Raw genomic sequence first — 15,350 nt, forward strand, 5'->3', positions numbered from 1 at the left:
ACACCAAACATTCTACATATGTCCATACATTACAGAATAAACTATTTACTATTTCCGAATTTTAAACCTCCTAACGTTTATTCGCTTTGTCATCTACCTCTGCCAGTAAGCTCAGGTAGAAAATAACAACGTACATTTTGGAAAATTCTAAAATGATCTAAATAGTTTTTCTGGACATAATAATGAAGAGGTTGTAGGCCAGTGTGCTCAAAATGGAGGTGGCAGTGCAGTGGTGAGAAAATGGTTGTTAGAGGATGCACTGACCTCCTCAAAGTAAAACAGTCCTTTCCTGCTAACTTCTTTGAGCAGATGGGTGAATCTAGCCCTTGGGTATCTTAGTGGACAGCTCATTGAGGACATCTACTCAATGCATAACTGTGGACAAAAAATCATTATTAAAAAGTTAGGATGTAGTAAGGAGGGAAAGCAAGAGAGGAATACAGAAAATATTACAGTGCCTTTCTATATGTTAATGGTATAGACTCATCTTGTATACTGCATTCAGAATTAACCAACTCATCCAAAGAAAGACAGGCAGACATAGTAAGTATACAGAGAAAGGTAACAAAAGTGATTAGAAGCATGGGAGAATACTTTAATACAAGTGGAAATTATGAAAAATAGAACAATTATTTCAGGAAGACTTTACATTTTCACTCATTTCATTAAGCTGCACAACTCTCTGCCACAGGATGTTATTGAGGGAAGTAGCTTAATCAGATGTGCAAAAGGATTAGACACCTATTAATATGAATAGTATCTGCATTTGTACTAGCCATGGTAAAATTAGACAAATTATTCATTTTTATGATTCCAGATTTACTCTGGGGTCAGGAAAAAAAATCCCTCCATATATTACTTTATAACTATGTGGGAAGGCCACTGTGTTAGGCCTTGTCTATGTCAGGACTGTTGCTACACTGATGTGATTCCACCAGTGTCAGAGGGTTTAGTCTGTATCAACAAAAACACATGAGGAGTCCAGTGGCACCTTAAAGACTAACAGATTTATTTGGGCATAAGCTTTTGTGGTTTAAAAAAAGCCACTTCTTCAGATGCATGGAGTGAAAATTACAGATGCAGGCATAAATATACTGGCACATGAAAAGAAGGGAGTTACCTCACAAGTGGAGAACTAGTGTTGACAAGGCCAATTCAATCAGTGTGGACATGGTCCACTCCCAATAATTGATGAGGAGGTGTCAATACCAAGAGAGGGAAAATTGCTTTTGTAGTGAGCCAGCTACTACCAGTCCCTATTCAAGCCCAAATTAATGGTGTTGAGTTTGAAAATGAATTGTAGCTCTGCAGTTTCTATTTGCAGTCTGTTTTTAAAGGTTTTTTTTTGCTGAAGGATGGCTACTTTTAAATCTGTTATTGAACGTCCAGGGAGATTGAAGTGTTCTCCTACTGGCTTTTGTATGTTACCATTCCTGATGTCTGACTTGTGTCCATTTATTCTTTTACACAGAGACTGTCTGGTTTGGCCAATGTACATGGCAGAGGGGCATTGCTGGCACCTGATGGCATATATCACATTATAGATGTGCAGGTGAATGAGCCCCTGATGTTGTGGCTGATGTGATTGGGTCCTCCGATGGTGTCGCTAGAGTAGATATGGGGACAGAGTAGGCAATGGGGTTTGTTACAGGGATAGGTTCCTGAGTTAGTGTTTTTGTGGTGTGTAGTTGCTGGTGAGTATTTGCTTCAGGTTCGGGGGCTGTCTGTAAGCGAGATTGGCCTGCTTCCCAAGGTCTGTGAGAGTGAGGGTTTGTTTTCCAGGATAGGTTGTAGATCGTTGATGAGCACTGGAGAGATTTTAGCTGGGGGCTGTACGTGATGGCCAGTGGTGTTCTGTTATTTTCCTTGTTGGGCCTGGCTTGTAGTAGGTGACTTCTGGGTACCCATCTCGCTCTGTTAATCTCTTTCCTCACTTCCCCAGGTGGGTATTGTAGTTTTAAGAATGCTTGATAAAGATCTTATAGGTGCTTGTCTCTGTCTGAGGGATTGGAGCAAATGCAGTTGTATTTTAGGGCTTGGCTGTAGACAGCGGATCATGTGATGACTCCTTGCTGGAAGCTGGATGCATGTAGTAAGTATAGCGGTCAGTAGGTTTCTGGTACAGTGTGGTGTTTATGTGACCATCACTTATTTGCACTGTAGTGTCCAGGAAGTGGATATCTTGTGTGGACTGGTCCAGGCTGAGGTTGACCGTGGGGTGGAAATTGTTGAAATCCAGGTGGAATTCTTCAAGGGCCTCCTTCCCATGGGTCCATATGATGAAGGTGTCATCAATGTAGTGCAAGTAGAGGAGGGGCACTAGGGGACGAAAGCTGAGGAAGCGTTGTTCTAAGTCAGCCATAAAAATGTTGGCATACTGTGGGGCCATGCAGGTACCCACAGCAGTGCCACTGACTTGACGGTATAAGTTGTCCCCAAATCTGAAATGGTTGAAGGTCAGGACAAAGTCACAAAGCTCAGCCACCAGGTATGCCATGGCTTCATCAGGGTTACTGTTCCTGACAGCTTGTAGTCCATCCTTGTGTGAAACACTGGTGGAATATTCCACCAGTGCAATCCCTCAGAGTACGTCATGGCCAGGTTGTGGGCAGCCAAGTCTAGTAGTCAGAGCCAGAGTCCACAGTCATGAAACAGAAGTGAAGAGTCAGCTAGATCAGGAAAGCAGGAGACAAACTGGAGATCAGAACCACCAATTAGATTCCAGGAGTTACACTAGGTCGGAATGTCAGGTGATCAGGACTGAGAGTAGGAGGCACATAGTTGAGAGCAGGGTGTAGCCCAGTTATTTAGATAACTTCCAGTTCCTGCCGCTTGCTTAAGTACAGCCAGCAGCCAGTCAACCACTCTGGGATTCTGCCAATCAGACCTCAGGAGCACAGCCCCACACTGGAGCTGGGCTCCATGGGTCCCAGGTAAGCAATTGTCAGCAAGCTGCCAGGTGGACGGGTTGGAGCGTGGCTTCTCCCATGAACCCTGAGGACCTGGGATTGAGACCTGTGGGTCATGAGATCAGATGCATTGCACTGAGGTAAATCATCACTTGCACCAAAGTAGTCTAGCCCAGTGGCTTAAAAACCTCAGGTAGACTAGCCCTTAGACAGAATAGTTGACTATCCTAACAGGCTCCTGGTCTGTTCTGGTCTCTAAGTGTTTGATCCAAAGCCCACTGAATTCAGTGGAAAGACTCCCATTAACTTTAATGGTTTTTGGACTAAGCCTGTGTTAAGAGAGTGAAAACCATAAAGTTCATGTGGACATCATAACACAGTTTGCATTCCATAAAAATACTTTTCACTATATACTATTCACAAAATCCAGCCAAGTCTTAAGTACATATTAAGAAAGCTAGATATTCATGCCACTGAAAAATGAAGCCGTTAATCCAAATAATGAACAGCCCAAGTAGCTGATAAAAAATTGCAAGATTTATATTTTTAGGTTTAAAATAATTTGTAATTAGGAAAGGAGCAACACTGATTTCAAATATCAAGAATGCTCTGGTTATAGGCACAGATTGGAAGATTTGCTCCTTTTCCCTTGAAACGTAAAACAAGCATTATGAACTGAAATGAGGATAAAATCAAAAAGATATCACATTCTTTATAACATAGTACAGTATATGTTTGTAATTTGAAAACAGAAACTAAACCAATGACTAATCTAGAAATTAAGTAGATACAAGACATCAGTTCAAGAGGATAGGTAAAATACGTATTAAAATGATAAGTGTGGAAATACTGAATCATAATGCAGGATTTCATTAGACTTTACTCAGAGCAATGTAAATACCAATACTTTAGCTGATACATAAAATATATTTTAGGTTAAAAAAAAAGGGGGGGGAAGGGATTTCCCCAGGTACTCTAAAAATCATAAAAAAGAAGAAAAGCAGAAAAGCTACAGTTATATATCACACAGGTGACTGGATTCCATATCAGCACTCTAACTAGATCCAAAACCCGTTGACTAGAATATAATTTCTGCTACTATTAATTACAACATGCGTTCTGGGTCTCGACATGTCAAGTAATAAAGGGCCCTCATAAGAATGCAATCATCAAAAAAAAAAAATAATGAAGGGATAGTGTGTAACTTCATATCAGGAAGCTAACATTAGCTACTAGACCTCTTTCTAGGGCCAAGCAGATGATCCTATTCATTAACTTTCTGCCACACAACTGGGATAAAGTTTGGGATGACCAGGAATGAAAATCGCAGGATAAATTAGCTTTAGAAGATAGAATTAGCTTTAAAATAAGAAAACAGCCAACAGCAAATGCCTTCTCCCCACCCCCTACAATTCCAAAATCTTATATTGAGGATCTGATTTTGATCTCATTTACAATTTTACACCAGTACAATTTTACTGACTTCAAAGGAGCTACTCCTGATTTACAGCAGTACAAGATCAGAATCAGGGCTTTTCATGCATGTTGAACAAATTAAAGAATAAAACTTTTTTGGAGTGAAGTCTGTGAGGGGGTTTATACAGAAAAAATGTAAAGAAATCCTGTCACTGTTAAAATGAATAGCTACCATCTGTCAGCATTTTATCTTAGGCAAAGTTGATTAATGCAAAATGAATGCTTAAGATCACATTGCTGTCTGCCTGAATAATTTTCAGGTAGTTCAGTTCTAAAATTATTACTCCTATTTTCAAACATAGTTTTACTTTTTAATTTTCTGTTCAAAGTCCTCAGTTGTCAGACTTAGGAAAAAAGATCATCCATTTCTAATGCTGTGATACTGAACTAGTGCCCAAAGAGTAAGGACTTTGCTTTTGGCTGCTTTGTGCTGCTCCTGCAGCAGGGCAGTTAATCTGCCCTAAGAGGGCAGCTGGGAATTTCACCTCCATGGCAGGCTTCACAAAATCACCACCAACAGCCTCTCCCAATAATACTGAAAACTAAGCTTACAATTTGGACTAGTCTCATTTTGGGTATAGAAATAGATGGCTATGCTATTGGCCTCATTAATAATTATCTGTTCCAAATGACTGTGTTTTTGGCCTTTGCCATTTATTGTAAAAGTTACCTTTATGTACACTTTATTTCAAAACTGAAATTTCAATGATAAATTGTCTCGCTACACAATTTAACGTATGTTAGCCTTTCACAGTCTTTAGCAATGGGGTTTGTTTGTTCATATGTAAGAGTTCACATCAAAACGTTTAGTAGAAATTGTCAGTCTTGTACTCAGTTATTTGTATTCCTTCTGTATTTCACTTTAAACAACAAAATTATCAGAAGAAAGACTTCTAGTAAAATTAACTTCATCCTCCAAAAGCCCAGGCCTACACTTACGCCACCTCTATGGACTAATCATATAGTCCCACCACGAGAGACAGAGTTGGATGCCTCACTTCCATTTGAGCCTTCAAAAACCCCAGGATGTACACCTTAAAGATTATTTCACTTGGCTATCCAGAAAATATTACGGATCCAATCTTACTAATGCTACTCAGGTAAGTAAATTTCAGCACATGAATAATTCCATTGATTTCAATGGGATTGCTCATAAACTAAGTTACTCACCTGCATAAGAATTTGCAAGTTCAGGGATTAAAATAATATTTTAAATATAATGTTTTGGAAATGTCAGTACATTAGTTTGTAAAAAGCTTAGTCTATAAAATAGATATTTTTTCTTGTAGAATGGTAACAGAAAATATGAGATCTAAAATGCTTATTGGTCTAACTAGCAGCGTTAGTTTTCAGATGTCTAAAATAAATGTGGGTTATATAAATAACATTATGTATGATCCAATAGTACACCCTTGGACTGTTTTATATGTTGGTGGATATTACATCCATCAGATTTTTTTTCACAACTCCATTCATTAAAAATAATTTTCCCCTCAGTAAAAGTGTAATAAGCATACAGTTTGTCTTTTAAAATACAGCTCCAGAAAGCTGGGTAGAGGGCTCAGCCAAAGAGTTAAAAAAAAAAAAAAAGTTTTGCAGCATGGAACTGTGTTTTCAGACTGCCAATCAGAGAAAAGCTGTTTTAAGCCACACATCCCCTTCAAAATTTCTCCTCTGGCTGATTTCTTTTGAGTCAGCCTGGGAAAAAGCCACTCCCTATGTTAGAAAATTGAGAGAGACACTGAGCATGCTCTAATGCAGACATCAAAACAGAAGCCTGTTCTTCATAATTGCCCTTTTACTGTACCTCCCAGACTGTGTAGTTTGGAATTTGCCCTCTGGAAACTGTACTATTCCTCCTGATGTGAAGGAAAGAATCACTGAGATCCATCCATCCCCGTTTTCTCCCAGAAACCAGAAAAGTAATGAAGAGAAATGCCCCACCCCTACCACGCAGAAACAGACAGAAGAGAGACAAGAAAAGGGGACATTTCAGAAACTGGGGAGGTGAGTTGAAAAAGCCCACTCCCTTTTGCATGGTGGTGGAGGAGAAGGAGGGAGAAGAAGAAGAAGAGCTACATTGTCTGTAATGGAGTTGTAAAGATGGAGTATCTTGAATTGATGCAAATTCAACACAGACATCTCAGGTCAGGTCAGAGCATTGTGGAATGATCATACAGGTCTCTGCAAAGCAATTCTATGAAGTAAGTTCTTAAAAGTTGAGTACCACTGCTCTAGTACCTCAATCAATTAGTCATCTTCAGGTTTACTACCTAAATCCACTGGGATTGACACAAGGGCTCTTTTCCTGCCTGATCTTCATCAAGACTTTGTCTTTCTTTAAGGAGGCAAATGAAGATTTGTGCTGGCTTAACTAGAGAATGTAGTATTTAACTGAGCTCTGCATATCTGGCTGTTTTTTCTTTCCTCTGTAGAAAATCATCTACTTTGTGTCTGGGAGGTCATATAACCTTCTCAAAGTTGCAAATAAACTACACCCCTTGGGGCCCCTATGTGCTGTGCCTTACCCTATGAGAACTGAAAGTGTCATCTCAATGCCCATCTCTTCAACATTTTTATTTCCAGGTGACTCCTAGAGGTCCTTCCTGGAAACACAAGGTGCTCGCTACCTACCAAGTCACCAGGCCACACAATTTACAACTTATATTAAAAACAGTAAGACTAACTTCATTCCTTATAACTGATTCAACTTTTAAGATTTCCTCAGGAGCCTGCATGTCTGCTCTCTGATAAGAAGACATGAGCAAACTGTTACCACTGAACCTGACTGGTCACAGTAAAACTCCTGAATTTAAAATCCAAGATCCTGAGACCACTTCATGCTCTGCTTCAAAAGCACTTTTTAGACTTTTATTTAGCTTATTTAATAATATCTGAGCACTAGTTGGTGTGCTATCCTTTCCATGATTAGCAATAGCAATATTATTCTCAGGAGCATATACTAGTGCTGTATAGATTTATATCAATATTGTTGGACATATAAACAACCCTTTTACATAAACATCAACATCCTGAATAAAAGATAAATCTTAAAAGATAAATGGACAAAGAACATTAAAAAAATCTTGGCAATACTCAATTACAAAGTAGTTCTGGATTTGAAACATTTGCGACCCTCCTTTTTCATCGGACACACACACTGTAACAAAATATTTATGAAATGTTATTGATTTCTATTGAAGATTTCACATGGAAGTAAAAGCAATTCTTGATCTCAGGGCAAACGAGTCACAAATAATGTCAATATATGCAAATTGGATGTTTTCTATCACCTCTCCAGAACTCTTTAAGAAATATTTAAAAGTCTCTCTCTAAATATATCTCTCAAAGTTTCCAGGATGCAGTTTCACTCTCTTAATTCAGAGTCTCAACAATTTACTACTGAATGGAAAGCAGAGCCTAGTATTTGCTAGATGGGTATTTGAATGACAGTTAACAAGAAGTAACAGATTCAAGGTTGTTGCCCACTAGGAGAAAGCAGAGTCAACCTTATAAGACAACTGATGCATTTATACTTTCATTTAAAAGAACAATATCTGAAACATTCAACTACAAACCAAACATAAGAAAATGTGCAAGTAAAGTAGAAAGTACCTCTAATCAGTTTTCCTCTCACCAGTCACAACAGCACTTGTTCCTAATTATTTTATCTTGCATACGATACAGTACATACCCTTTTTAATATTGTATCTTTGTGAACTTTGACTATTTTATTGTGTGTGATCTAACACTAACAACAGCGGCAAAGAAAACACTTTCTCCTCTTTAAGATGCTCTATTGGTTAGTTCAGATTTATTTGTTGTCAGTGAAGGTTATATTTGCACATAAGCCTATGACAGATTGCAAGTTTTTTAACTTTGAGCAAGTTTTCAAGCTGCTGGTATTTTTTCTTAAGATGTAGGTTACTTGACAAATTGGAGTTAAGTTATCTGGGGTCAATGTAACTGTAAGTTAAACTAATGAAGTGTATGCCTGTGAATGATGTCTGATTAGTTTAATACAGCTAGAGCTGGACAGCTTGGGCTGCTGACCTTGAAGGAGCATAGATAACATTGTGATGCGTTGGAGGATGTGGTTGTGATGCAGAAGAAATTTACATAACAGTTTGTCATATATACTCCTCCAAAATAAAATTGTTGCAAAGGAAGAGTAATGCAAAATCCATACTCAAATGCCTCAAGCAAGACAGAGGAAAAAATAGTTACAATAATTTGGTAGCAGTTTATTAGAAATGAAAGCAAGCAGCAAGCCCAGTAAAGGTGTATTTTCTGCACTTGCATTTTATATATTCAAACTGTTCATAAACTGTGTAAGATTAAATATTATGTTCCACAATTTGTGATGGACTCAGATTTAATGTTACATGACCTTATGCAGCACAGGATATATGCTGCAAAAATCATTTTCCTCTCCATCTGTGTGTACTATCTTTACTTGTTATCATTGGAAGTTGCAAACATTAGCCCCAGTTCTCAGCTGGGATCTGCTAGCATATACCTCTGCACTCAGGCAGAGGCCCACTGAAGTCAGTCGTATGCAGTGTAGGTGCACAGGTCCATGCTATCAGATACCAATGCAGCAGGAGGGCTTTGGTGTAAGTAAATTAAGTGTTGACAGTAAAAAAAACCCAGTTCACTGCTGAATCAGTGATGTTCTCTTGTTTGCAGTCACTGAAATGTACACATCACCATTTGGTGCATTACTGTTTAATAGAATTATCCAACAGCATCTTAACTGATTGGGGGAAAAGAGGGGAGGAAGGAGGAATGAATGGCTGGTTTCAAGACCATCAAGTTCATAAGTGACTAGAAGTTTTCACTATATGATGGCCACTTGGTGGTCTGTGTGTATTTAGTTTGGTGGTCTCAGTTCAGGTTCTAGTTGCTAGGTGTCCACACAGGGCTTAAATTCTCATAGAGTATTTCCCAGAGCCCTCCACGTTCCCATGCCAACATGCTATGAAACCTCCAGGGGAGTTGAAAATATTTACTGGCGCTCCGCTCCAGACAGCTCTGGCTGAATTTAAGCCCTGTGTCTACATAATAAAACAAACAGAATTTGACATCCTTATATGTGGTCACATTACAGAGCTCAAGGTCTGAACAGTCACTAGACAAAACTACCCTCTCATTCCTTTAGGTCACACATCCATACAGCATTCAGGTTACTCCACAGATAACTTGGTATGACACTGTGGAGAAGCTTGCACTGCCAGTGTCTGTGTATTACTCTGCCCGATCTGTGGAAAAATAGGACTTCAGCCTCAAAAGCTGTAAGTCCTATCCCTTTCACCAACTCTAAACTCATCAGAGAATTCAAAAGAAACACACCCACAGGCAGCAATTTAGCACAATTTAAGATGGAGACTTTGCAGTATTAGAGATACAGACCCAATATTTTTCTAGGGGCCTCTAAAAGGATGCCTGCAACTTTCCACAAACACAACCCAGCATGCAAAACAAGAAGGTCAATATCTCACCTCAGTACCCATTTGCAAGTACATATGATTTTGTATGGAAAAAACCAGAAAGCTCAGTTTTAGAGACCTGGTTGAAGATCCTTTCATATTTTGACCTGTAAGATTATTTGTTACAGTACTATCTTTACCTGTAATTAGCATTAGCTGGCACTGTTTGCATGAAATATAGAGCAGCAGTCCGTGCTCTCCAGTGCCACTTCTTTGCTGGGAGTGTGTAAAGGACACATTCTTCTATCTCCTCTTGTAGAAGATCCGCCAGCTGCTTGTGGGAACCACCATAAAAAGCTTCAATTAGAAGAATACGCATACTTGTACGTTTTTCAAATCTTCTTGGATTCTAAAACTGACAAAGACAAACAAAGAAACATTTTATTCCCAAAGTCTATTCTTTAGCGAGTTAGACATAGATTATGAAAAAGACCTCTTATAAATGGATTCATTTTTATAAGAATTTAATATCTTTGTTTCATGTTAATAGATTTATTTTTAAAAAAAGACAAATTAACAATTAGTTTGATAAAAAAAGGAAGGTGTCCATTAATCACAACAACATTCCATTAAAAATAGCTATTTAGAATTTAACTAATAACTAAAATATAATCAATCTGTAAATGCTTAGATTTTGAATTTTAGTTACTGGCTTTTTAAATAGGATGTATTTGAAAACTGTTTATTTTGCAAAAGTTTTTTTTTTTAAATATATTTTCCTGTTCTGGAATTGAGGGTTGTGTCCATACAATTTTACCTTCTGAATGGTAGTACATAAAACGAAAACGCATTTCAAACATATTTCAGCCAAATTTGTTTCATAGTAAAGGCAATCTGGCAAAACGACTTAAAAGAAACATGATTGGGGGCAGCTTGGTGTACCCAATTTGAGTGTACCTCCAAGACTCTGTTCCTTAGGTTACTGAAAGCTGGGATCATCACTAAAATGACATTTGCCTACCCTAGAGGAGATGCAAACTGCATTACTCTTGAATACTCCAAAATGGCTGAAACAGAACAATACTGTAGTCTTAAGGAAGCTATCACACTTTCACCCACAGGGCTGCTGACACACAGGAAGCAAAACATATGGCCCAAAATTAAGGGAAAGGTGAAAACCCTGTGACTATTGCTCATCTGTTTCATGAGTCACGTTTTGGGGTGGTGAAAAGCTGCTCTGTAGAAGCTTAGGGATACTCCACTGAACAAAAATGTTAAAAACAAAACCATGATTAGGTATTTACCAGCAGTGTCTGCTGCTCTGATAACTTCCACTTCAGAACATACTATCAGGGGCTGAGTAACACTGGGTCTGATTACTTTATTTGTTTGTGTTTCAGACCAATGCTATATATTGTATGACTATACTGAGCACCCAATCCCTGACCCACAGTTTCCAGTAGTCGCTGGTTGTGACCCTAATCTTTTCAGCAACTCTGTTGGGGAGGGATGAGGGGATTCATAAATTACAACCCTTTACCAAAATCTAAATGATAGTTCTAGTAATTAAACATAAACTGGAGTTAATGTTGAAAGTACCTACAGTAATCAAGAGTAAAAATACTTTACAAGAACGTTGCAGCTATCAAAAAACAAGCTAATGAAAAAATCCTGAAATTCAGAGAGTTAAAAGATGAAATTTAAAAGAAACCTTTTGGTCAGTACTGAATCAATGGCCCAGCATGGTCTTAGGGGCTTATGGTGCTGCTGGAGTTGCCATTTTGCAGATGAAACATAAAGCTAGATTATTCACCTTTGCTAAAGAACAAAGTTTTAGGAAATAAATATTTTCACATAGGAAAGGGAAAAACACAAATGAAAAGGATTGGAGGGAAGCATTTTGCAAATTTAACTCAGAAGGAAAGAGGGTACATGAAATGTCTGATAAATTCCACTATGTCACTCATTAAAAAGAGTCAAGGTTAATGTTAATTTACAAGCTGCTCGAGGTAGTATAGTAGTTTGTTCATAAAACATCTGATCAAATTTCCTCATCAGACTAGTTATGAAACCATTTTGTCACCTAGTTTAGCTGAATCAACAATGTTCCCTTTGGTTTTATTTAGAATACTTTGCAACCGTTTTCTTTATTTATGTTCCTTTCTGTGATAGATAAAGAATAAGGCAAAAATTGTTTCAGTTCTCAGGTTTCCTTCTGGGCTAAGATTACTGACAATTAGATTATTCTATACTTGTCTTACTACCTTTAGACTTTTTCATAAAACAAAATGCTATGCAAATATTAAAATAAACCCTTTTAGTGTGCTTCTGACTGAAAATCTCAATTCAAACTTCGATTCTGCCTTAATTGTCTGCTGGGTAGCTGAGGCTATTTGATTCTTGATACTCCGTGTACCTGGTGTGTGTAGATCCCACTTTGTAAGGATTCAGAAGCAAGGATGAAAAATCACAAAGAGTAGTCAATTTTTGAAAGATGATATGATACATAAAGGGTTTTTGCACAAACTGCCTAGAATGGGGAAAACCCCAAGACAAATCAAGAAAGCATCAAAGGATCACTCACCAACATTTGTAGAATTCTACTTTCATGTGCTTTACGTACTTTACCAGTTACATATATTAAACACAGATTAATAACAAAACAATCTAGAAACCTATACTTGGTGTTTTTTAAAGGTGCTACTAAAACAGAAAATATTAAATAATAAGAGACAGACAAAGCAATTAGCCCCTTCAGTGAAAAATTATATAATTTAGGAATGATGGAAAACCCAGCCAAGTAATCTTATGTTTTAAAAATATATGATGATAATGTACTGTAAATCACATTATTTTAAAAATAACTTGTAATTTTTTGTAAATTTAAAAAGCCACAATGGACGTCGGATGAAGACATTTACCTCATATTTTGCATACAAGGTTTCCAGTTTTGTTCACATATCACAGTAACATCTATTATTCTTGCTTTATTTCCCCTGACCTAGCCAAGTTAAGGTAAATATATACTATGTACTCCTTAGGTCTTGAAAAGCCACTGATGATAAATGGTCTGAAAACATTTACCCTATCTGATGGAATGCAATCCTCAATTAAATATAAATCATTCCAGGTATTCTTTTACCCATTTCAAAGAAAACAACAAATATTAGAAAAATATATCTGCTTCCCCATTCTCATTACAGTGCTTCCTCTCTCAAGGGTGGCTCTTTGGAGCCAATAATTCTGCAAGTTACACTAATGGCTTGATTCTATTCTCAGGAGTGCCGTGCTGTGTAGCTTGAAAAATTTGCTTCACTACATGTACCATATGCAGATTCAGTAGCAGATTCTTCAGGATACATATTAACAAAAGTCTACCTACTTGCAATAAGAACTAAGTCCCAAGTGAGTGTTACATAAGCAATAACATGACTAGTGTGCAGTCATACTGGTTACTCACACACCTTAGGTGTGTTGCGAGACATTTCTCCCCATTATTTCAACTCCCACCTCAAAAATACTGTCTCATAATAACGCTCCATATGGATACAATCAAGTCATGACTCAAGTGTCAGCAAGAGGGTGAGCATGTTGGAGAAGACTAAGTAAGGAGTCAGATACTGCCCATGCTAAATTCCTAAATGGGCAGCTAAGGATTCACCCTAAATCACTGGCTGACTTACAAGACCATGCTGCTAACGCCACACTCTCCCATTTATAATCCACCTCCAGCATGGTGCAGGGAGGAATAAGGGGATATGGCTGGAGCACACAATGCCCTTATGATCCCCAACTGACATAACAGTCTTTTAGGGCGGTTTCAAACCAGTGTAATTTAGAGCAGCCCTGATGTTACTGTAAATTATGCTGGGGGCCAAATCAGCACCTGGACAGGCCCAGAATCTGGGGGCAGAGGTAAAAAGATTTTATAAGTCACCAAGTGCTGGTATGTAAACCTGAGGACTCAGCTTTAAGTGTATCTTTCCATTTATGAAATAAATGTGCTCTCTCAGCAATGACTGCAAACTTTGGGGAACAAGTACCCAGCTAGGGATCTGAACTCAGATTCCTGTGTGAGAGCACAATTAACTGCCATTAAAAACATTTGACTGCTTAGTCTGTCACGTTAAATTATCAGAACAATTGTTCACATTTTATTAAATGGAACGTGTATGGAACTGTAATGTTCTAAGGCCTGCTCAGATCCTTATAGTTAGCTATTTTGGGTTATTTTGAATTTTGTACAATTTCAAATATGGAACAACTAATCCAATGATAACTCACATTAACCCAGTGGTACACAAGATAAGTGATAAGTCTCCTGGTTTCCATAAAAAATTCTGAGAACTATGAAAAACTAGAATATAAATATGTGTTTGAAAAAAACAACATGGAAGAACATATAAGCAAGAAAGTTTACACTCTTCAACCAGTTACAGAAGCAGTAACTTTATATACTTTTTGAACTCTCAGTAAACAGTTACTACAGTATTTTTTAAACCGAGGTAGGTACAGGAAACTTGTAATTTACCAGTGATTTATTAAGGAAGATATTTATTCTGTCACTTATACATAAATGTGGTTTCACAAATGTCAGCATAGCTCACAGAAGAAAGACATAATTAGCCCTCTTCATTGACGTATTCAGGCAATATACATTACAGATCATGCTTAAATATCTGTCCAACAAAATATTTTAGCAATAACCCAAAACCAAAGGAATAACTGTTAATATATTCCATAGGTACACAATTGCTATTAGTTATAGGAAATAAGGTATATGGTTTCAGTAATGATTGTCTCAACGGTTATAATCCCACACGTATGAGAAATTTATTCCATCACTGTATCCACAGCACACATGGTTCAACATCTTAAAAGTCAACTGACTACAAAAGATATAAGGTATGTAGTGTGCATTTATATATATTTACAGTCTTTGATGGTTTGAGATAAACACTGTAAGACTTAATATAGGAAAAGACTTTAAATGCTCCACATTTTAGTAGAATGGGGTTTCCCAGATCGTTATTATAGAGGCTTTACCTTGATTCTTGTCTCCCTCCACCCTTTCTTCCAACCCCGCAACATACACACTTTAAAAGTAAGTGTTAATGCAGCATACTGAAAAAAACAATACTGAGAGAGTTTGCATTACCCACCCACTCATCTCAATGATTCATCAGGGAAACCCCAGTAGAGATATACCTTAAAATACTACAATCATATTTTAATATCTTAACTTATATTTAAATCAGCCAAAAAGTATAGAGTGAAAAATTTCCTGTTGATCAAGTGTATACACATACAAAAGTAAGCATGCAATTGATTTATGTAGAGGAAACCAAATAAGAAACAGGAATGCATTTTATTTTGAGAAACTGATAAATTGATGATTCAGCTTTATCTGAATACTGCAGTATATGGTGCCGATTTGCTGATCAGAGGTCTGCATCAGTATTAATATTACATTACTGGAGATAGCTGTAAGCAATGCTTACCCATATGGTCTGAAAACAGGAATATAATGCCAAAG

General features: G+C 37.5%; 1 protein-coding gene across 19 annotated transcripts in view; it reads right to left on the bottom strand.

Annotated features, from left to right (window-relative positions):
- GTDC1 (glycosyltransferase like domain containing 1) overlaps positions 1-15,350 on the bottom strand; it is a 298,462-nt gene that overhangs the window by 207,865 nt on the left and 75,247 nt on the right. For all 19 annotated transcript variants that reach the window (XR_005227437.2, XR_006285007.1, XM_043525659.1 and 16 more), the window contains one exon: positions 10,015-10,229. Coding sequence is in view for 17 of the 19 variants with exons in the window: in XM_043525659.1 (XP_043381594.1) it covers positions 10,015-10,193 (179 nt within the window). In the remaining 2 variants the exon portion in view is untranslated. The remainder of the gene's footprint in view (positions 1-10,014; positions 10,230-15,350) is intronic.

The sequence above is a fragment of the Chelonia mydas genome, chromosome 11, assembly GCF_015237465.2.
Source record: "Chelonia mydas isolate rCheMyd1 chromosome 11, rCheMyd1.pri.v2, whole genome shotgun sequence".
Taxonomy (NCBI): Eukaryota; Metazoa; Chordata; order Testudines; family Cheloniidae; genus Chelonia; species Chelonia mydas.